The sequence below is a fragment of the Heloderma suspectum genome, chromosome 4 (genome assembly GCF_057233095.1).
Source record: "Heloderma suspectum isolate Gila_16-S chromosome 4, 16-S_ref, whole genome shotgun sequence".
Taxonomy (NCBI): Eukaryota; Metazoa; Chordata; class Lepidosauria; order Squamata; family Helodermatidae; genus Heloderma; species Heloderma suspectum.
In genome coordinates, this window is record NC_139461.1 from 218,798,927 (window position 1) to 218,820,810 (window position 21,884).

Genomic DNA, 21,884 nt, shown 5'->3' on the forward strand with positions numbered 1-21,884 from the left:
GAACAATTCATGATAAATCATATTTCTTAAAGCTGCATCTCTACCCCTTAATCCCACTGTTCAAGATTTCTCATGCCAGGATAGTTTAACCCCTTCATTTGGATTTTAATATTCTACAATTTGTTGTTAATATCTCACTCACTTCATCATGCGTTGTGCTCTTATTTGGTCTTAGATTCCACTAAGACATAAGAAAAAAGGGGTAAGAACTGCCACTTTTCTAACTGGCAATATAAGAAGAAAAGATACTGTCAAGATTGTCTTTGATAAATATATGCATGGGCTCCAAAGAAAGACAGGGAAGGCAGAAAGATTTAAATTTGTGCCTCTGGCTCAGAAAAACCACATGCAGGAAAACTACATACAAATCACATTTCTAGTTTACTGCCTACCCTTTTAATATACTTTGCTTCTGAACAAAGGGAGTGAACGTGAAGTACATGGCAATATCATTTGAGAATATATGAATAATGTTAATGTTGAAGCTTCTTCAAAGGCAAAGACTTTTTGGGACCAACTTTCTAAAAATGCCACCGCCGTCACAAGTACAGTGGATCCTGCAGCAGAGCCAACTATGATGAAATTGTTTCCTATTGCACTTTCCACATTGTTATAACCCTGTTATATAAACTAATATATGCAGGACAAATTATACATTTCCATAATTAAACCAGATGCATATATTGGCCGATCGTAGTCTTCCATTTTGATGACAGACAAGTGCACTCTTTGGTTGTCATTCCCTTGGCTGTAAACACTAGTGCCTTATTAATCTTTCAAAAACAATTTGTTCTTAAGCAACTTTTTCCCCCACCCATACCATCCAAGCATTCAGATGACATAAACACATTCCTACAATTTGGCAATGGCTTATCTACATTCTTCATTAATGGATATAAATAAACGTACACAAAAGTTTATCGTTACTATATAAACCTGCCTTATACTGAGTTGGAACACAGGCCCATTTATCCCAGTATTATCTACTGCAGCCTTCGCCAACCTAGTTCCCTCCAGATGTTTTGCACTTCAACTCTCATCAGCCCTGGTCAGCTTGGCCAAGTTGGGAATGATGGGATTTGTAGTCCAAAACATCTGGAGGGCACCTGGTTGGGGAAGGCTGGATTATTCCAACCTTCCCCAGTAGAGGTCTTTTTGAGCCTTGCAACTGTCTTTTGGTTTTAACTGAAGGGGCCAATTGTTGAACTTGGGACTTTATGTGTTCTACATATGGGACCACTATTGGAAGATTAATTATAATCGGGGCAGGGGCAAGGGAGTTTCTTCTGTACTGCTGCTTCTGTTTATCAGACTGGGCAGTTTAGTATAACCGAAGGATATGACAATCATTGCTCTCCTTCCTTGGGCAGCCTCTTCTGTTAGTATTCCTTGCTCATAAATTCTGCTTCCTGCTTCACCTTGTACTTCCATTATTAATTCCACTGCTGTCATGCTCTACCTCTTTTTCCCATCCTGACTTGAACTATCTTGTACTTTTGTCTATGTTCAGTACATCCTAGGTACCAGTTCTCCCTATTGAGCTTGTTACGTGCCTGGTCTTTCCCTGTTGTGGTCTTGCTCACCAACTGGTCAATGGGATTGTGGTACAGCATTTGTCAGCTATCTTCTCTGGTTCCCAAGGCTACACTCAAATTGCCACGTCTGCTGCAGAGAAGCAGCGGCACAGAGGTGCTCAGCACTCCTCTCCAAGGATCTGGCATGGAGATACATGCAATGTAAGGCCAGAGATGTGAAAATCAGAAAGCCACTGCCTCAACTCCAGATTTCAGAAATGACACATCAATTGCAATTCTGTATAAATAGTTGGAAAAGGTTGTTAACTGGACAAGCTGAGAAATAGTTTTCAGATGTTCATTTTGTTACTGGTTTGCTAAACTTCAGTGGCAGTAGATAACATTATTATTTTAAAATGGAAAGAGGCAGGAACTATAATATGATTTTTCATCTTTTTGGGATTACTCTGCCCAATATTTTCAAAACATTTTAAATACAGGTATTAAATGTTAAACTACTTAATTATAATGATGTATTTTGAGATAAACATGGTTGTATGTGATAATGAAAAACTTGATTTGAGTCATTTCAAGAATGGTTAATTGATTGTAATCCTATGCACACTTACTTGGGACTAAGCTCCACTGAATACAGTGAGGCTTAATTCTGAGTAAACTCCATAAGGTTGTACTATTAGCTTCAGAGGTGTTCTACACATGCACTCCAAAATTATTCTTTCCTTATATGAGGGGGAATAAAATTTTCAAAATGAGGCATACCAATGTTTGACTGGCAGATTGTAGGTAACTTCTTGCCAGTGTCTTTGAGCTTCATAGTCTCCATACATAGGTGGTTTTCCTTCACCTAAAAAAGAAAAATATGGGATATATAAGCTTATTTGTTACTCTATAAATTAGCATATTCATTGTTATTAGTACTGTTATTACTTAGTATTAGTCTATTGTTTTTCTCTACTAATTGCTTCAGCTACTTCATCTGAAAATGAAGATGATCCCTATAATAAATGTGTATCCAATATCTACGTCAGAGGTTCTTTTACAATAATAAATCTTTTTCAAGAAGAGAAAGACATTTTAGGGTAGTATTAGAAGTAGGATACTTTCAGTTTGCTGAATACTTCTTTTAGGAATATTCTTCTTCAGTTGTTCCAGACACAGAAACCAAACCTTTTGTCATATTATTAAATATAAAATATTAATCATACAGAATTGGGTCCTAAGGTGCCTTGTCAGAGTGATTTCCCCTTGCCATCACATTTCTCCATGCCCCATCTCATAAAACTCCAGTCCTCTGACCTTCAAGAGCAGATTTGCAGGTGCACAAAAGAGTGTAGTGGGAAAGCCCTATAACATTAGTAGAACTCTACTCAAGCTTCTCTGAACCTAACCCATAATACCTGGCTTCCTTAGAAGTATGATCCTTAAACATTTCCACTTATCTTTCCATCATATGCTCTAGTAGTATTTTCGTCTTCATTTTTAGGCCCTATATAAACAGCTATTTGCAGTGTTATATATTTCTTTTCCAAGTCTCTATTTCTAAATCTGGGTTGAAGCTGAAGATCAGTTTGATATTTAAATACAGTTTCCAGAATTATTCTCCACTTTGGCTAAAGGGAATTGTTCTCCACTTAATTTTCTCCTTCAGCCATTATTTATAAACAATGAAAGATGAGTCACTCCATTTTTCTCCTAGTTACTACACTTTTAGAAGTACTTCTAATTTTTCATGCAATTTTTTATCATTGCAAAACTTCCATGGGTTTCTTTTTAAATGAGTACCACAGAACAATCAAATTGTGTTACTATCACATTAAACACCAAGGCATACAGATTACTCACTTCCTGTCACTTCTGATTAGCTATTGAAAGCACACATTTATTTCTGCTAAGGTATTGACTCTAACTTCATGGAGATTGAAGAGTTTCTTTTATATATAGGAAAGTCATCTATTTGTTGTTGTTGTTCAGTCGTGTCCGACCGTGACCCCATGGACCATAGCATATATTTTATATATAGGAAAGTCATCTATAATTATTTCATATGATCTATATTTGAGTGATTCACACATGCAGCAGAAAAGCATATAATTTGTCCCTTTGTAGCTAGAACTGAGAACAGACAAGAAAGGACAGTCAGAGAAAAGGTTTTCAAATGGGTCAGTTCTTCCCTGAATTGTTGTTGTTGTTGTTGTTCAGTCGTGTCCGACTCTTCGTGACCCCATGGACCATAGCACTCCAGGCCTTCCTGTCCTGCGCTCTCTCCCGGAGCATGCTCAAGTCCAGATTCATTGCATCGGTGATGCTATCTAGCCATCTCATCCTCTGCCGCCCCCTTCTCCTTTTGCCTTCAGTCTTTCCCAGCATCAGGGTCTTTTCCAGAGAGTTTTCTCTTCGCATTAGGTGGCCAAAATATTTGAGCTTCAGCTTCACTATCTGTCCTTCCAATGAGCAGTCAGGGTTGATTTCCTTTAGGATGGACTGATTTGACCTCCTTGCAGTCCAGGGGACTCTCCAGCACCTCAGTTCGAAAGCATCAATTCTTCGGCGCTCAGCCTTCCTTACAGTCCAGCTCTCACAGCCATACATTACTACTGGGAAAACCATAGCTTTGATTAGACGGACCTTTGTCGGCAAGGTGATGTCTCTGCTTCCTACTATGCTCTCTAGGTTTGCCATAGCTTTCCTCCCAAGGAGCAAGCGTCTTTTAATTTCATGGCTACAGTCACCGTCTGCGGTGATCCTGGAGCCCAAGAAAGTAAAATCTGTCACTGCTTCCATTTCTTCCCCTTCCATATGCCAGGAAGTGATGGGGCCAGATGCCATGATCTTCGTTTTTTTAATGTTGAGTTTCAAACCAGCTTTTGCACTCTCCTCTTTCACCCTCAACAAGAGGCTCTTTAGATCCTTTTTGCTTTCTGCCATTAGGGTGGTATCATCTGCATATCTGAGGTTGTTGATAATTCTCCCGGCAATCTTAATTCCAACCTGTGAGTCATCCAACCCGGCATTTCTCATGATGTACTCTGCATATAAGTTAAATAAGCAGGGTGACAATATGCAACCTTGTCGTACTCCTTTCCCAATTCTGAACCAATCAGTTGTTCCATGTCTGGTTCTTACTGTTGCTTCTTGACCCTCGTACAGGTTTCTCAGGAGACAGGCAAGGTGGTCTGGTACTCCCATCTCTTTAAGAATTTGCCATAGTTTGTTGTGATCCACACAATCAAAGGCTTTAGCATAGTCAATGAAGCAGAAATAGACGTTTTTCTGGAATTCTCTTGCTTTCTCCATGATCCAGCGAAAGTTGGCGATTTGATCTCTAGTTCCTCTGCCTCTTCGAAACCCCGCTTGTACTTCTGGTAGTTCTTGAATGAGCACAATTGTACGGTAGTTTGAACACTCTTTGGCGTTGCCCTTCTTTGGAATTGGAATGTAAACTGACCTTTTCCAGTCTTGTGGCCACTGTTGAGTGTTCCAAATTTATTGGCATATTGAGTGCAGTGCTTTAACAGCATCATATTTTAGGATTTTAAATAGCTCAGCTGGAATACTGTCATCTCCACTAGCTTTGTTGTTAGTAATGCTTTCTAAGGCCCACTTGACTTCACTCTCGAGGATGTACGGCTCAAGTTCAGTGACCGCACTATCATGGCTATCAGGGACATTCAGATCTTTCCTGTATAGTTCTTCTGTGTATTCTTGCCACCTCTTCTTAATCTCATCTGCTTCTGTTAGGTCCCTGCCTTCTTTGTCCTTTATCATGCCTGTCTTTGCACAAAACGTTCCCTTGAAATCTCTGATTTTCTTGAAGAGATCTCTAGTCTTTCCCATTCTGTTATTTTCCTCGATTTCTTTGCAATGTTCATTTAAGAAGGCCTTCTTGTCTCTCCTTGCTATTCTCTGGAACTCTGCATTCAGTTGGGTATATCTTTCCCTTTCTCCCTTGCTTTTCGCTTCCCTTCTTTCCTCAGCTACTTGTAAAGCCTCCTCAGACAGCCACTTTGCTTTCATGCATTTCTTTTTCTTTGGGATGGATTGAGTTGCTGCCTCCTGAACAATGTTACGGACCTCCGTCCATAGTTCCTCAGGCACTCTGTCTATCAGGTCTAATCCCTGAAATCTATTCCTCACCTCCACTGTATATTCATCAGGGATATGATTTAGGTCATACCTGAATGGTTTAGTGGTTTTCCCTACGTTCCTCAATTTAAGCCGAAATTTTGCAAGAAGCAGCTCATGATCTGAGCCACAGTCAGCTCCAGGTCTTGTTTTTACTGCCTGTATAGAGCTTCCCCATCTTTGGCTGCAAAGGACATAATCAATCTGATTTCGATATTGACCATCTGGTGATGTCCATGTGTAGAGTCGCCTCTTGTGCTGTTGGAAAAGAATGTTTGCTATGATCAGCGTGTTCTCTTGGCAAAACTCTATTAGCTTTTGTCCTGCTTCATTTTGTACACCAAGGCCATGCCTGCCTGTTATCCTGGTGATTTCCTGACTTCCTCCTTTAGCATTCCAATCCCCTATGATGAAGAGGACATCTTTTTTTGGTGTTACTTCTAGAAGGTGTTGTAGGTCTTCATAGAACCGATCAACCTCAGCTTCTTCGGCCTCAGTGGTTGGGGCATAGACTTGAATTACTGTGATGTTGAATGGTTTGCCTTGGATTCGTACTGAGATCATTCTATCGTTTTTAAGATTGTGCCCCAGTACTCCTTTTCCCACCCTTTTGTTGACTATGAGTGCTACTCCATTTCTTCTAAGGGATTCTTGCCCACAGTAGTAGATATGATGGTCACCTGAATTAAATTCGCCCATGCTTGTCCATTTGAGTTCGCTGATTCCCAAGATGTCGATGTTCAGTCTTGCCATCTCATGTTTGACCACCTCCAGCTTACCTTGATTCATTGATCTTACATTCCAGGTTCCTAAACAATATTGTTCTTTACAGCATCGGATTTTCTTTTCGCCACCAGACACATCCACAGCTGAGTGTCCTTTCGGCTTTGGCCCAGCCGCTTCACTCTTTCTGGCGCTACTTGGAAATTCCCTCTGCTCTTCCCCAGTAGTATATTGGACACCTTCCGACTTGAGGGGCTCATCTTCCGGCATCATCTCTTTTAGCCTTGTGATACGTTCCATGGGGTTTTCTTGGCACGAATACTGGAGTGGGTTGCCATTTCCTTCTCCAGTGGACCACATTTTGTCAGAACTCTCTGCCATGACCTGTCCGTCTTGGGTGGCCCTGCACGGCATAGCTTATGGCTTCACTGAGTTACGCAAGCCCCTTCGCCACAACAAGGCAGTGATCCATGAAGGGGTCTTCCCTGAATAGAAACGTCTATAACGGACACTTAGGAAGACAGCTACCAGAAGGTTTTCATGAATATGGTCACGTATGGGTTCTTCCAAATTTTCTACCCCAATATATTAAGATCCATTACTATAACAATTTTGTTTACTATGTACCAAACTCATATCCCTTATGAATATACAGTGGAGGTGAGGAATAGATTTCAGGGATTAGACCTGATAGACAGAGTGCCTGAGGAACTATGGACGGAGGTCCGTAACACTGTTCAGGAGGCAGCAACGAAATCCATCCCAAAGAAAAAGAAGTGCAAGAAAGCAAAGTGGCTGTCTGAGGAGGCTTTACAAGTAGCTGAGGAAAGAAGGGAAGCGAAAAGCAAGGGAGAAAGGGGAAGATATATCCAACTGAATGCAGAGTTCCAGAGAATAGCAAGGAGAGACAAGAAGGCCTTCTTAAATGAACAATGCAAAGAAATCAAGGAAAACAACAGAATGGGAAAGACTAGAGATCTCTTCAAGAAAATTGGAGATCTCAAGGGAACGTTTTGTGCAAAGACGGGCATGATAAAGGACAATGAAGGCAGGGACCTAACAGAAGAAGATGAGATTAAGAAGAGGTGGAAAGAATACACAGAAGAACTATACAGGAAAGATCTGAATGTCCCTGATAGCCATGAGAGTGCGCTCACTGAACTTGAGCCGGACATCCTCGAGAGTGAAGTCAAGTGGGCCTTAGGAAGCATTACTAACAACAAAGCTAGCGGAGATGACAGTATTCCAGCTGAGCTATTTAAAATCCTAAAAGATGATGCTGTTAAAGTGCTGCATTCAATATGCCAACAAATTTGGAACACTCAACAATGCCGCAAGACTGGAAAACGTCAGTTTACATTCCAGTTCCAAAGAAGGGCAACGCCAAAGAGTGTTCAAACTACCGCACAATTGCGTTCATTTCACATGCCAGCAAGGTGATGCTCAAAATCCTACAAGCTAGGCTTCAGCAGTATGCGAACCGAAAACTACCGGAAGTACAAGCTGGGTTTCGAAGAGGCAGAGGAACTAGAGATCAAATCGCCAACTTTCGCTGGATCATGGAGAAAGCAAGAGAATTCCAGAAAAGCGTCTATTTCTGCTTCATTGACTACGCTAAAGCCTTTGGTTGTGTGGATCACAACAAACTGTGGCAAATTCTTAAAGTGATGGGAGTACCAGACCACCTTACCTGTCTCCTGAGAAACCTGTACGAGGGTCAAGAAGCAACAGTAAGAACCAGACATGGAACAACCGATTGGTTCCAAATTGGGAAAGGAGTACGACAAGGCTGCATATTGTCACCCTGCTTATTTAACTTATATGCAGAGTACATCATGAGAAACGCCGGGTTGGATGAATTGCAGGTCGGAATTAAGATTGCCGGGAGAATTATCAACTATCTCCGATATGCAGACGATACCACCCTAATGGCAGAAAGCGAAGAGGATCTCAAGAGCCTCTTGTTGAGGGTGAAAGTGGAGAGTGCAAAAGCTGGTTTGAAACTCAACATTAAAAAAACGAAAATCATGGCATCTGGCCCCATCACTTCCTGGCATATGGAAGGGGAAGAAATGGAAGCAGTGACAGATTTTACTTTCTTGGGCTCCAAGATCACCGCAGATGGTGACTGTAGCCATGAAATTAAAAGACGCCTGCTCCTTGGGAGGAAAGCTATGGCAAACCTAGACAGCATAGTAAGAAGCAGAGACATCACCTTGCCGACAAAGGTCCGTCTAATCAAAGCTATGGTTTTCCCAGTAGTAATGTATGGCTGTGAGAGCTGGACTATAAGGAAGGCTGAGCGCCAAAGAATTGATGCTTTCGAACTGTGGTGCTGGAGAAGACTCTTACGAGTCCCCTGGACTGCAAGGAGGTCAAATCAGTCCATCCTAAAGGAAATCAACCCTGAGTGCTCATTGGAAGGACAGATAGTGAAGCTGAAGCTCAAATATTTTGGCCACCTAATGAGAAGAGAAAACTCTCTGGAAAAGACCCTGATGCTGGGAAAGATTGAAGGCAAAAGGAGAAGGGGACGGCAGAGGATGAGATGGCTAGATAGTATCACCGATGCAATGAATATGAACTTGAGCACACTCTGGGAGAGAGTGCAGGACAGGAAGGCCTGGCGTGCTATGGTCCATGGGGTCACAAAGAGTCGGACATGACTGAACGACTGAACAACAATGTACCAAACTAGCCTGGTGTCTCACATAAAATCAGTAGATTTAGCCTTTTGTTTGTATATTATTGTTTGGGGCACAATACCACACAGCTTTGAAATTATGGGGTAGTATTTCAAAAAAGAAAGTGAATGATGCAGGCCCCTGAGTTAGTGTCTTCTCTGAACACGCATTTGTCCATACACACACTCAGGGATACATGTGTCTATGGGATTTTTTGACACTGGTTGTACTGCATCCACGTCTAGGGAAATTTGTCCCAATGAGCACACACACAGGTCTTTTAAAAAACAGTTTTTTTTTTAATTCAATGGGAATCAAAGTGTACAAATAATCAATCATGGGGAATCAAATTATTGCAATCATCATAGTAAGGCACTTCTACGAAGTCTAATATAGATTAAATCAGTTCATATAACATGAACAGTCTTAGGTATATTAAGCAAGTCAGACATAGAGCAAAATGGATACAGTTACAATCATAGAATTCGAAGGGACCTCAGAGTTCATCTAGTTCAACCCCCTGCTCAGTGCAGGGGTATGCATAAGGTACCTATCCATGCACAGAATTTGAAATGTGGGGAAAATAGCTCCAAAACTCTGCTCAGTGTTTGAACTGAAGGCTGCTTCGCATGGAAAAGTAGGCCGTGGACATATGTGGTGAATTTGGGTTTGAAAAGGTTGTGATTCTGAAGAAGTTGCAAGAGTGGGGATAGGCAAATTGGGGCCCTAAAGCTAACTGGGAGAGAAAACCATGAAAGAAAGGTCTGGGAAGGAGGGACTGGAGAGTCAGGGAGGAGAAAAGAGTCCACGGAGGTTTGTCTCTGACTGCAGTAGGTATGCCATGGCTAATCCTTGCACAGAGTCACCATGGCAAGAGAGAAGTGCAAGACTGATTATGTATGTACGCTAAACACACTCATACCAATTTCCACTGCTTTAAGCACAACTCACTTCTGCCAGCTTCTTCTTGCAGACATCTATGCTTCCCAGTTGGAGCCACTGCAAATCCAGAACACATTTTGTGTCAACCAACACCTCTGGAAGAATTGGCGATGGACACAAAGAGGAAGCGGGGGGGGGGGGGAATTCTCCTCAATGGCTGCACTAAAGTGTCCAGGCTTCCAAACAACACTAGTTAAAAAGACATACCGAATTTCCATCCAGACTCAGACAAGCACACAACAGAAAACCTGGTACAGGGATAGAGGCCATGATTTGTAGGGAAATTACCTCCAGAAAATAGAGCAGAGCTGAAAGATACCTTTCCTGGGATCCTGTCAGGTCCTTCCTGAAGATAGTGCTGGGCTGCTGGGAAACTCCTGAAACTGCAGCAGAAGGAAGCCTCGGGCGAGGTTGCAGGCTAGAGGCAGGGACATAGGCAGCGAGAAATGCATGGTCTGGGACAAATCATGCCCAACTGGATCTCTTGATATTTGATCACTACAGCCTTTGATTGCAAATTTGTTGTTGCTCAGCAGCAATTCAACATGTACTGCTGATAGGATTCAGATATCTATTCAAACTACCAACAAGCGATGGCTCCTTCTGATTAAGTTTATGATAATGTCCTCCTCAGGATCAGAACAACACCAAGATGGTATTGATGCCAGAACAGTAAAATATTAGCAAGACTGGGATCAGTCACAAGGTGCCTTTACACCAGCCTAAAATCCTGCATTTAAAACGGGACTTTCTGCTTCCGTTTTAAATGCAGGTTCACAATGACTCCCTTTTTCACATGCTTCCTTTCCCCCCTCCCTTTTCCCCCTCCTTCTCCCCTGTAGCTGAGACTTCCATCTCTTTCATTGATCTTGCTCCTCTTCTTGCTGCTTTTCCTCTTTTCACAGAAGGAACTCAAGCAGAACACAATGGGGTAATTTGATAGCTCATTATCTGTGATCTATTTAAACACAGAACAAAGGGCATCTAGTGCAGGAGACACCCTGGAGGATTACGGCGTCATGTAAAGAGCCCGCAAACTTCCGTGAAAGAGCCATCGCAATAGCAGGATAACAGCTCCATGTGAAGAAAGTCACAGTTAGGCCTTTTAAAATCACAAATTTCCAGGAAGTCATAAAAGTAAACAAAGTAAGAGTTAGCATTTTAGCATCTGGTGTGTTCCTTGCAAGAACAGTCTGGCTGAATGCATTAAAATTTTAGCACCCATTCCAAATCTGATTTGGGGTATCTCTGCATGCATGATGCAAAAGAGAAAGATAGAAAGAGATAGGTCGAAGTCAGAAGAACTTGAATCTCAACTCTAATAGTAGGTAGTTAAATATCAAACTGAACAGCTACAGAAACTTTTTGGTCCTTTTATTTTAGTTTCTGTGCTTCATATATTGTATTGGACTGCTATCCTGTATAATTAAGTTACTTAAATCTCCTTGAAGCCAGTGGTCTTTAAACAGAATGTGTGCAAGATTGGGATATAGATAAGGAACTGCTTCCAAAGCAGAGAATTATAATTATGTACTCTCACTCCTTTGAGGTGGCGGGCAGGGGGAAGAGGAGAAAACTGTAAAGCATAACATTTTAAAAGTTATTACTAAGCAGATTCTCAAAGCAGCACACCAGTACTTCTTTATTATAGTGATGGAGGTTTGCACTTGAAGAACAAAAGATTTCTAAGTATAGGAAGTATAGAATTGCCCTAAAATCAGTCAAATCCCAGCTTTCTATACAATCAATGTATAGAAGCAACTAACACTGTGCTTACCCAAGAAAAATGAGCCAGTAATGCTCAATTTTATTTGTTAACTATATTCTCTAATCTCAACTATCTAACCTAGCCTTCCCCAACTTGGTGCCCACCAGGTGAGGTGGACTACAACTCCCATCATACCCAGCCAGGAAATGAAAAGGAATGGTAAGGAAAACACAAAGAAAACCCTAAAGGCTCAAAGCATCTGACATACAGTAGAACCCACTGACATACAGTAGAACCCATTCACACCTCAAATCTGAACAACATTAAACTAGTCAGCCTGCTTTGAAGAACAAGAAACTGACAGAAACATGTGATCTTTGGAAAATTTGTATGAGTATGATGTGACAAAATAGGGGAAGGGAAAACAACACAAACACTTTTGTTTGTAGTAACAGTTATACTGATGTTTTTAGTCCTTTTCAGAAAAGAAGAAAATGGCTACTCACGGTTCAGAATGTGACTATATACCTTGCATTTTTGAACGATCATATATTAACAATTTGAAAATCTAAAAGACATTTCATCTCTATACACTAGTTCAAATACATTCCAAATATGTAGTACCTGAATAAGAACCAAGTGACACAGTCCAACGGACAACAAGTCCTAGTAATGCTGTAATTATCATTAAGCTCCATTTTTCCATAATTGCTCTTCAGGCCACATCAGAAAGCACCCTGAAACAAGAACAGAGACAATGATGCCACACGATTCAGGCTTCTGCCCCTAAGTCTACATACGGAGAATTCTGTACCCTGGGGATAACCCCCAAAACAGAATAGTGAACCAGTATTACCTTTTTGATTTTGCTATTATGCATAAGATGAAGCCGCTGAAAGCAATTAGTGAATCCAGCAAAATAATATTTAGGGCAGAAAATGCTCCTCTACAGCAGTGAAGAGATGTCACTGAAATGGGGTCTTTACCCACTAGTCTCTGGTCATAAGACAGAGGCATAGCTGAGTGGATAAAATTTAGCACTAGTGCAGATGGGTGCAGTTCTGGGTGAGGTCAAACAAAATGGAACATCCCAGACACCTATAATAAATTCTGAAAGTGTATGAACAGTCCAGTGTTGCAAACTGAACCACCACTATTCCTTGAAGGGGTTTTTGGAGATACTGCTATATAGAATTTGTAGCAAGCAGAGAACTATAGGAATCACAATCATGATTAAAATGTACAGTCTAACCCTATGCATGTTTACTCAGACAGAAATCCCACTGATGTGTTAGTCCCAAGTAACTGTGCCCAGGATTGTAGTCAATATATGTTTCTATTCCACTGATTTCAGCATCAGAGAGGGAGATAGAATCCCACATGTATAAAGATTTTAAAACCCTCTGTTTACATTTGACAAACAAACATTACAAGATGGCAAACCTATTCCTTACCACCCTGCTTCAGTTATCAGAGCTGGCTGGCCCTTAATGTTACTCTGCAGCAGGGGTGGGCAACTTTGGATTGCCTAAGGGCCAATTCCCTCCTGGACCCTATCCCCGCGGGTGGCACTTCTGCCATGTAACAGGAAAGAAAACAGGAAAAAATTGTAGTTTCCTCTGAAATTTGGGGTCAAACTGCTACAGAGGTTTGCTAAGGACAATTCTAACTTGTTTTCAAGCTAAATGTGTCTTTAGTAAGCCTCCACAGTGGTTTGCTACCAAATTTCAGCAGCAAACCACAAATCCCGCCCCCCTGTATTTGCCCATTTTTTACCCCCTGCCCAAAGTGTTTTTCTTTCCTTTTCTGAGAATGTGAAAGAAGAGTGAAGATGGTTCTATATAAATCAGATACTATGTATCAGGAAATGCAGTAAGTCTACATCTGTAACACCGACAACAGTATCAATTAGGGCTAAACCAAACCTGATTTTAACATAGCCAAGGGGGTGGGGGAACTTTCCAATTTTTATCACAGCAGCACTGCAGGGGAGGATTTTCTCACTTCACCATTTTCTTAATCTAAGAATCATTCCCCTCAGGCCACCATTAACCCTGTTCCAGAAAAAAAATAAGGCATGATACAGGTATGTGTATTTTTCCCACTGTGGAACTAAAAGCAGCTGAAGAGGTATGGTTTATATCTAGAATATGACACATGCAGAGTTCAACAACCTTTCCCTTAAACCAGGCTTCCCCAACCTGGTGCCTTCCAGCAGTTTTAGACTGCAACTCCCATCAACCCAGCAAACATGGATAATGGATTATGGGCATTGTAGTCCAAAAGATCTGGAGGGCACTAGTTAGGGAAGCCTGGAATACAGGGAAGAACTCAGTAGTAGGACACGCAAGTAGTAGTAGGAAGAGCTCAGTAGTAGGACACGCAAAAGGTCGCAGGTTCAATCCCTGAAAACTTCAGGTAAGGTGGGGAAAGACACCTGTCTGAAACCCTTGATAGCAGCTTCCTGTCAGTGTAGATCAGCCTTCTCCAACCTAGTTCCCCCAGATGTGTTGGACCACAACTCCCATCACCCCAAGCCAGCATGGCCATTGATGGGAATCACGGTCCAATACATCTGGAGGACACCAGGTTAAGAAAAGCTAGCATAGACAATACTGAGCTAGATTGACCATTGATTGGTATAAGGTTGATTTCTATGCTCTAAAGCATAGGAAAGCTGGAAAAAACCATGACCCAGAATCCCTAGACAACTTAAGACTGCCAAACAGAACACATTTTCTTAATAGAAAGTACTGCAATACACAGTGAAATAGAATGCACAGAATTTTCACATCTGTTGAACCACAAATGATTTTGAACCATTTTCCTATACATAAGTAAGACAGCTTCGGCTATTGGGCAGTATAGAAATGAAATAAATAAATAAAATAAACATAAGTGGTTTAAACATTGCATATGTAGGACATGTGCAATGTTTAAAGTATGCTCCAAACACTCTAGGGGTTTGTAACATTTTCTAGCCCTGACCACAGTATCGTCCACATACACAGTTTAGGGACAACACTGAAGTTACATAAACAGCCCACCTACAGATCTGTGACTGGAAATGGACCTATCATTTTCAAGGGTAGTCTGGTGAGGACGATTGTTTAACTAAGTTTCAGTTACTCCCAAAATGCTTAAAGGTATGAGTCACCTTCACAAACTAGATTGTGACATTTTAAAGTATACAGCTAAAAATGTACATGCAAATGTAACACACACACATTTGCAAACATACACATCATACAGATACATCAGGGAGTCTACAGGCTGCAGCTCCCAGCTGTGTATACGCCAGGAGGCAAACCCAAGTTTGCTTCTGCATAATGTGTAATATAGCTCTAAGATTGCTAAGAATTAGAAGGCAAGAATATTGCAAAACAAGTGAGGGTAAAAAGAGCAGCTTTCTCCCCCCCCCCCCCAGTTTCTCTCAAAGAGAAACTTGACAACTGAACCATTGGACTAAATTATCAAGTATAAGATGCAAATTCTGTGGAAGTGCCTCAGATGGAAATAAAAAATGGCCAGATTCACACATCACGACAGGCCACATTTTTTTTAAAAAATGTGGTTTGTCAGGATGTGCGAACCAGGGCTGTATCGATGCTGTTCTGTAGTACCGCAGCAGAACGGCTATTCCATGGCTGATGCCAAAAAGAATTCAAGCTCTTAAAATGGCACACTGAAGGATTGGAATGCCCTCCCCTCTGCTGCCAGGTGTGTGTGCAGGGGTGGGAATGCCCTGTGACTCAGGAGGGAAAGGGAATGAATTCTGCACATGCTCAGGAATATTTTTTTTAAGTAGTATTTTATTTCTTTGCATACAACAGGCCTGAACCCTGCCGTTCAAACGGGCTTTGGAGCCGAGCTTAAGCCACAGTTATCTAGCAAAATCACCTGGGAGCGCTGCGTCAGTGGACTAAAGAAATGACAACGCGACTAAGGCTGCCCATTTGCTCGGCGGGGCTCCTGCGTGCAGTTAAGACTCGCCCAACAGGCGGAATTCCAGCGGGTGACGCCTTCACCCCTTCCCCGCCGCGTCTCCCCCTGCCCGCATAACCACCGCCGTTCCGCCGTTGAATGCGGCCGTTAAGAGCACGGAGCCGCCGCGGCGTGGGGTGAGGCGAGGCAACCACTTCTCCCCACCCCAACCGCGGGCACTGGCTGGGGCCCCCTCCCGTCCGGAACCGAAGAGAGGCTCTGCTGCGTCCGCAGAGCCGCCCGTGTCACTGAAGAGCTCCGCCCCTTCGTCCCGCGCGCGGCAGCGGCAGCGCAGCGTCGCGCGCCTGAGCCAAACTCGCCCACGGCTCCCCAACCCGAGGAGCCACAGAAGCGCCTATCCTGTCAGGAAACGCCGGCGCTGTAGTCTAGAGACGACCCTCGCTCGGGGGCGCGCTCCCGAGACTCTTCCGAGGCGCTCGTAGAATCCCGCCTTTTCTCCCCCCCCCCCCCATCGGACACTCACCAAGACTGATACCGAGAGAGTTGAGGGAACGTGCGCGCACTCGACCTCCTTTCCGGGCCCGCCTCATTGACCTGGCACATGCGCAGTAGGGTCGGCTGACGCGGGATCGCCCATGCGTCGTGACGTCTCCGTTTCTCCTCCCCGCCCCCCTTCAGATTCGGGAAGTTTTACAACCGGGTCTTTAAAATAAAGCGCATTTATTCAGATGTCCTACGGGCGTGACTTGTTACGCAGGCCGACCTTGTGAACAGTTAGGCCGGCCTGTGCCTGCTGGTTTGAATGAACGTCTTGATCTGTGTGTTTACAACTGCAGCTTTAGGCTTTGCCCTTGAAACTTCTGGCAGGCGCGCTCAAACTGGTGTTGCGCCATTGGCCGAAGAATCAGAAGTGAATCCTGAGGACTTCTGCTTACTTTGTAAATACACCTGAATATGTGATGTAGGTGGGATACAGTGGGATCTAGAAGGAAAGGAGGACTGACAATTGGAATGATTACTGCTGAAGAATTTTCTTAAGTTTTAATTGATGGATAAGATAAAATAAAACTACTTTGGTATGAAATGCATCATATCTAGCAGTGGGCACAAAACCTAACCCTAAATTAGAAGCCTGGCTTTCCTTATTGGATAAATAACGAGAGGATAAATTCACAACTCCATCCCATTGCATCCTGGGCAAATCATAGAAAAATCCCCTCTAAGTGAACATGCTTTCCTCAAAGACATCCATCTATTGAAATCCCCACCTTCTGATATACCAGCAGATTTGTCTCCTGTGTCATTAACATCAGTGGCTATGGGGACAACTGGATGGATCTTGCCATGAAACTTTCTTTTTCTTAGGTCTGTTCAAGGTAGGGATGTCAGAGGATGTTCCACTGAACTCCGTGGCGGAACGGCCTGCCCCCCGCGGATCCCCTTCGGGATGAAACTTACCTGGGGTGGATGTTCAGGACGGCGGTGGCTCCAGCGGCGGCTTCGGCGGAGGCTGGTCTTCTGACCGGCTGCCGCTGCCATTTGCAGTCCGTTGTTGTTTTCCCTCATTCGTGATAGGCTACGTAAAGACTTACGTAGCCTATCACGTCTGGGTTAAAAAACAACAACCGCGTACGCAATTGGCAGCTACGGCCACCGCCATTTGCGTTCCTTATTTTTGGCCGTCTTAGTCTATGTAAATATTTACGTACACTAAGACGGCCAAAAATAACGCAAATGGCAGCGGCCGTAGCCACTGCCATTTGCATACGTTTTTTTTTTTTTAACCCAGACGTGATAGGCTACATAAGTCTTTACGTAGCCTATCACGGCTGAATACAGGACACAAACAGCGGCGGCTATAGCTGCCGCCATTTGCGTCCCTGCTAGCCAGCGGCTGGATGTCCAGCTGCTAGCAGAGCCGGCCAGCGGCTCTGCGGAATCCCTGCGGAGCGGAGACGGCCGGCCAGGATTCCGGGGGGAGGGACGGAGCGCCATCCCCCCCCCAGCGGAACCCGGCGGAGCCAGGTAAGCGGGGTTTCGTACACCCCTAGTTCAAGGATATCCAGTTGAAAGGCACCAGGTTGAGAAAGGCTGTACTACAAGGGAGGGGGGAGGGGAGGTTACCTTAAAAAAAATACTTTTCATTTATAAGACATTTAATTATCAGAGGAGGTGAGCTTTTGATATCCTGGTCCTAAATCCTTTCCTGTCTGCTCCTGGATCCTACATAAGATCCTTGCTCTTACTTTTAAAGCCCACCATGGGCTTGCCATCCATTCTTTCTCTACTCTCATATTCATATACATCCTTGCCTGTGAACTTTGTTTCTCCAGCTCCTCCACTATCCAAAGATCTCCTGTTCCTTAAAATGGTCATTTTCTCCCTTGCTGCTCCTTATGGTTGAAACTGGCTCCCACAACACTTGCATGATGCTACCTCTCCTGCATCTTCAAAACCTACTTCCGTGAAGCCTTTGTCACATCTGTCTATATCCATCTGCAACTAAGCCTGTAATCAAGCCTAAGGGTGCAATCCTATGTATGTTTAGACAGAAAAAGTCCTGCAACTCTCAGCATTACCCAGCCGGCCATGAATCTAATCTGATCTCATTTTTTGATCAAGTAACCTCCCTTGTAGACCGTGGGAATGCTGTAGACATCATATACCTCGACTTCAGCAAAGCTTTCGACAAAGTGCCCCATGATATCCTGATCAGCAAACTAGCTCAAAGTGGGCTAGATGAAACAATGATCCGGTGGATCCACAGTTGGCTGCAGAATTGGACTCAAAGAGTGCTTATCAATGGGACCTTCTCAAACTGGGGAGAGGTAACAAGTGGGGTACCGCAGGGCTCTGTCCTGGGCCCAGTGTTCTTCAATATTTTTATTAATAACTTGGAGGAGGAGGTGCAGGGAATGCTGATCAAATTTGCAGATGACACAAAATTGGGCGGGATAGCTCATACCCTGGAAGACAGAAACAAAATTCTAAGTGATCTGGATTGATTGGAGCGCTGGGCAGAAAACAACAGAATGACATTTAATAGGGATCAATGACAAGTTCTGCACCTAGGAAAAAGAAACCAAATGCATAGTTACAAGACGGGGGATACGTGGCTCAACCACACTACAAGTGAGAAGGATCTTGGAATTGTTGTCAATCACAAGCTGAATATGAGCCAACAATGTGATGTGGCTGTAAAAAAAGCAAATGCTATTTTGGGCTGCATTAATAGAAGTATCGCTTCCAAATCCCGGGAAGTACTAGTTCCCCTCTACTCAGCACTGCTTAGGCCTCATCTGGAGTACTGTGTCCAGTTCTGGGCACCACACTTTAAGAAGGATGCAGACAAACTGGAGAGCGTTCAGAGGAGGGCAACAAAGATGATCAGGGGACTGGAAACAAAGCCCTATGATGAGAGACTGAAATAACTGGGCATGTTTAGCCTTGAGAAGAGAAGACTGAGGGGAGATTTGATAGCACTCTTCAAGTACTTGAAAGGTTGTCACAGAGAAGAAGGCCAGGATCTCTTCTTGATCATCCCAGAGTGCAGGACACGGAATAATGAGCTCAAGTTACAGGAAGCCAGATTCCGGCTGAACATCAGGAAAAACGTCCTGACTGTAAGAGCAATACGACAATGGAACCAATTACCTGGGGAGGTGGTGGGCTCTCCCACACTGGAGGTGTTCAAGATGAGGCTGGTCAGCCATCTGTCAGGGATGCTCTGACTTGGATTCCTGCATTGAGCAGGGGGTTGGACTCAATGGCCTTGTAGGCCCCTTCCAACCCTACTATTCTCTGATTTCTTTCTGTCTAAACATGCATAGGATTGTGCCTTAAGTATGTGTAACTGAAGCAACTGCATATGCTTTCCCTGTTTCCCCCTGCCTCCACATCCCTCCCCTCTTCCTCTGTTATCAAATTTCACACTGTAAGCTCCTTAGAGCTGTCATCTTGTACTCCGTATAGTGCCATGCACACTGATATAGCAGCAGCAGTAGTAATTTCATTGTTGCAGTCATGTTTACAACAGCCCCGTAAGGGAGGCTAGGGTCATTATCCCCTTATAGCAGCTGAGATACTGAAACATGCTGGCTTTCATGAGACCACCAAGTGAGTTGATTGTAGCTGAGATAGTATTTGAACCAGCGGTCTTCCAGATAACAGCTCATTCCCTTATCCATACTTGCTCTCAAAGGCAATCTTCATGGATCTAGTCTGTACGCCCATAGGAATGCTGAGGACTTCTTCCCACATTATGTCTTTTAGGTGTATGCTTAAGTTGTTCTTGTTTTCTTCAGTGGGCTTGATGAGGGCCAAAAGACTGAAGCTGAATCCCGATAAGATGGAGGCACTGTGGGAAAGTGGTTCCCGTGTCTGGAGATTAGGGAGTTTACCTGTTCTGGATGGAGTAGCACTCCCCCTGAAATAATGGATATGCAGTTTGGAGGTGCTCTTAGATTCATCATTATCATTAGAAGCCCAACTGATTTCCTTAGCACTGAGCGTCTTTTACTAACTTTGGCTGGTACATCAACTACACCCATTCCTGCACAGGGATAGCTTAACCACTGTGATCCATGCATTGGTAACCTCGAGACTGGACTACTGTACTGCTGTCTATGTGGGGCTGCCCTTGAGGCTGCTTCAAAAGGTGCAGCTAGTGCAGAATGCTGCAGCAAGGTTGTTGAATGGTGTGCACACACATAACACCTGTGCTGAAAGAGCTGCATTGTCTGCCAGCTTGCTACAGGTTCAAGGTATTATTATTATTAACATATAAAGCCCTAAACAACTTAGGACCAGGTTACCTGAAAGATTGTCTCTCCTTATATAGACCTGTTAGACCACTGTGCCACATCCTGCAGAGTCCCACTTGAAAGCAACATGGCAACCAGCCTTCTCTGTGATGGCGCCCTCTGGAATGACCTCCTTTGTGTGATACACTGATGATCATGTGCTTTCAACGATTATTAAAAACTTACATGTTTATTCTGGCTTTTCCCAACCATTAACTTGTCAATATGTTGTTGTGCTTTTATAATGATGTATTGTTTTATAATTGTTGTAAACTGCTTTGGGATTTTTTAAATGGGAAGCAGTATATAAATATTCTAAAATACATAAAATAAAGGTCACCTTTTGTTAAGCTTGAAGCAGTTATCCACTGAGTGCTTAATTGATAAAATGAGAAGAGTTTGGACTCCAGCCTCTGGTGAAATCATATCTTCTGACTTGGAACACAAACACACAATCCCAGATTGTTGCTATTTGAGAGACAAGTACTGTGTGCATGCTCAAAGTTACTAATTTATTTATTGTATTTATGTTGACCTTTCCAGAAGGTGCTCAGAATGACTTATAACAGAACTGGGAAATATCCTAGAATGAAAGGGGCTGGGGGAAAGTATTCTATGAGCTTTGGATCACGCAAGAACCATTAGTTCTACTGTTCACAACACAATGTGAATCAAGTGTGAAATTTAAAATGGCAGAATCCCCTTGATTCTCTCTAACTCTCTCTCCCCTGCCCCCCTCATTCTCTCTCTCTCTTTAGGGTGTGTTGCAAAATCTGTTCACTTTGCTTTTCTACACAGGCATCAGCTTTTGATACCAACTCCTCTTAACTGAACAAAGAATGCATGTCATTGTCTAAATCCAAACCATACACATCTTTTTTTTTCTAGAAGGACAACACTTAAGTACTCTGGAATGGAGTTAGGTTTTACTAGCACCAAAACAGTTAGTGTTATGTACTAAAAAGATACAGACTTTTGGTATTAAATCCTCAGGAAGTATTTTAGTCAGTGAGTGTGTAATGTAGCAGGTAGACATGAAGTTAGCACATCTTTCCAGGAAGAAGTGGGAACAGCCTTTCCAGCCATAAAATGCACTTAACAATCTATTTAATAGTGGCGAGGTCCTTGAAAATGCAATATCCATGCTAATCCAGGCTCTTTTTCCCCCTAAATCAGAAATAAAATAAAAATAGGTCAGTAAGGTAAAGCCTTCCTTCCCCACCTTCAGTTGTGATATTAAAACAACTTGAGTAAACTGGATTAATTCAGATGAGTTTGGTAAGCAAAGCTGAGACACCTGCACATTTTATTGAGATGGGGAGGGTGTTCTTGAATATAAGGTTAAATTAAATCCCTCCTTCAACCAAAAGGGGGGGGGCAGAGGCAAATGGAGATCCATTCAACTTCTTTCCATTAACTGAAA

The 21,884-nt window shown here is 43.0% G+C and overlaps 1 protein-coding gene across 5 annotated transcripts in view; it reads right to left on the reverse strand.

Moving 5' to 3' along the window:
• ALG6 (ALG6 alpha-1,3-glucosyltransferase) overlaps positions 1–16,270 on the reverse strand; it is a 47,260-nt gene extending 30,990 nt beyond the window's left edge. The window contains exons 1-5 of one of the 5 annotated variants that reach the window (XM_084852319.1): positions 16,183–16,266; positions 12,339–12,451; positions 10,326–10,424; positions 10,016–10,063; positions 2,295–2,379 (exon numbers count right to left, since the gene is read on the reverse strand). In XM_084852319.1, coding sequence (XP_084708445.1) covers positions 2,295–2,362 — 68 coding nt within the window. In that variant the 5' untranslated portion in view covers positions 2,363–2,379; positions 10,016–10,063; positions 10,326–10,424; positions 12,339–12,451; positions 16,183–16,266. The other 4 variants (XM_084852316.1, XM_084852315.1, XM_084852317.1 and 1 more) reach the window with 4 other exon arrangements.
• Between the last annotated feature and the right edge of the window lie 5,614 nt (positions 16,271–21,884).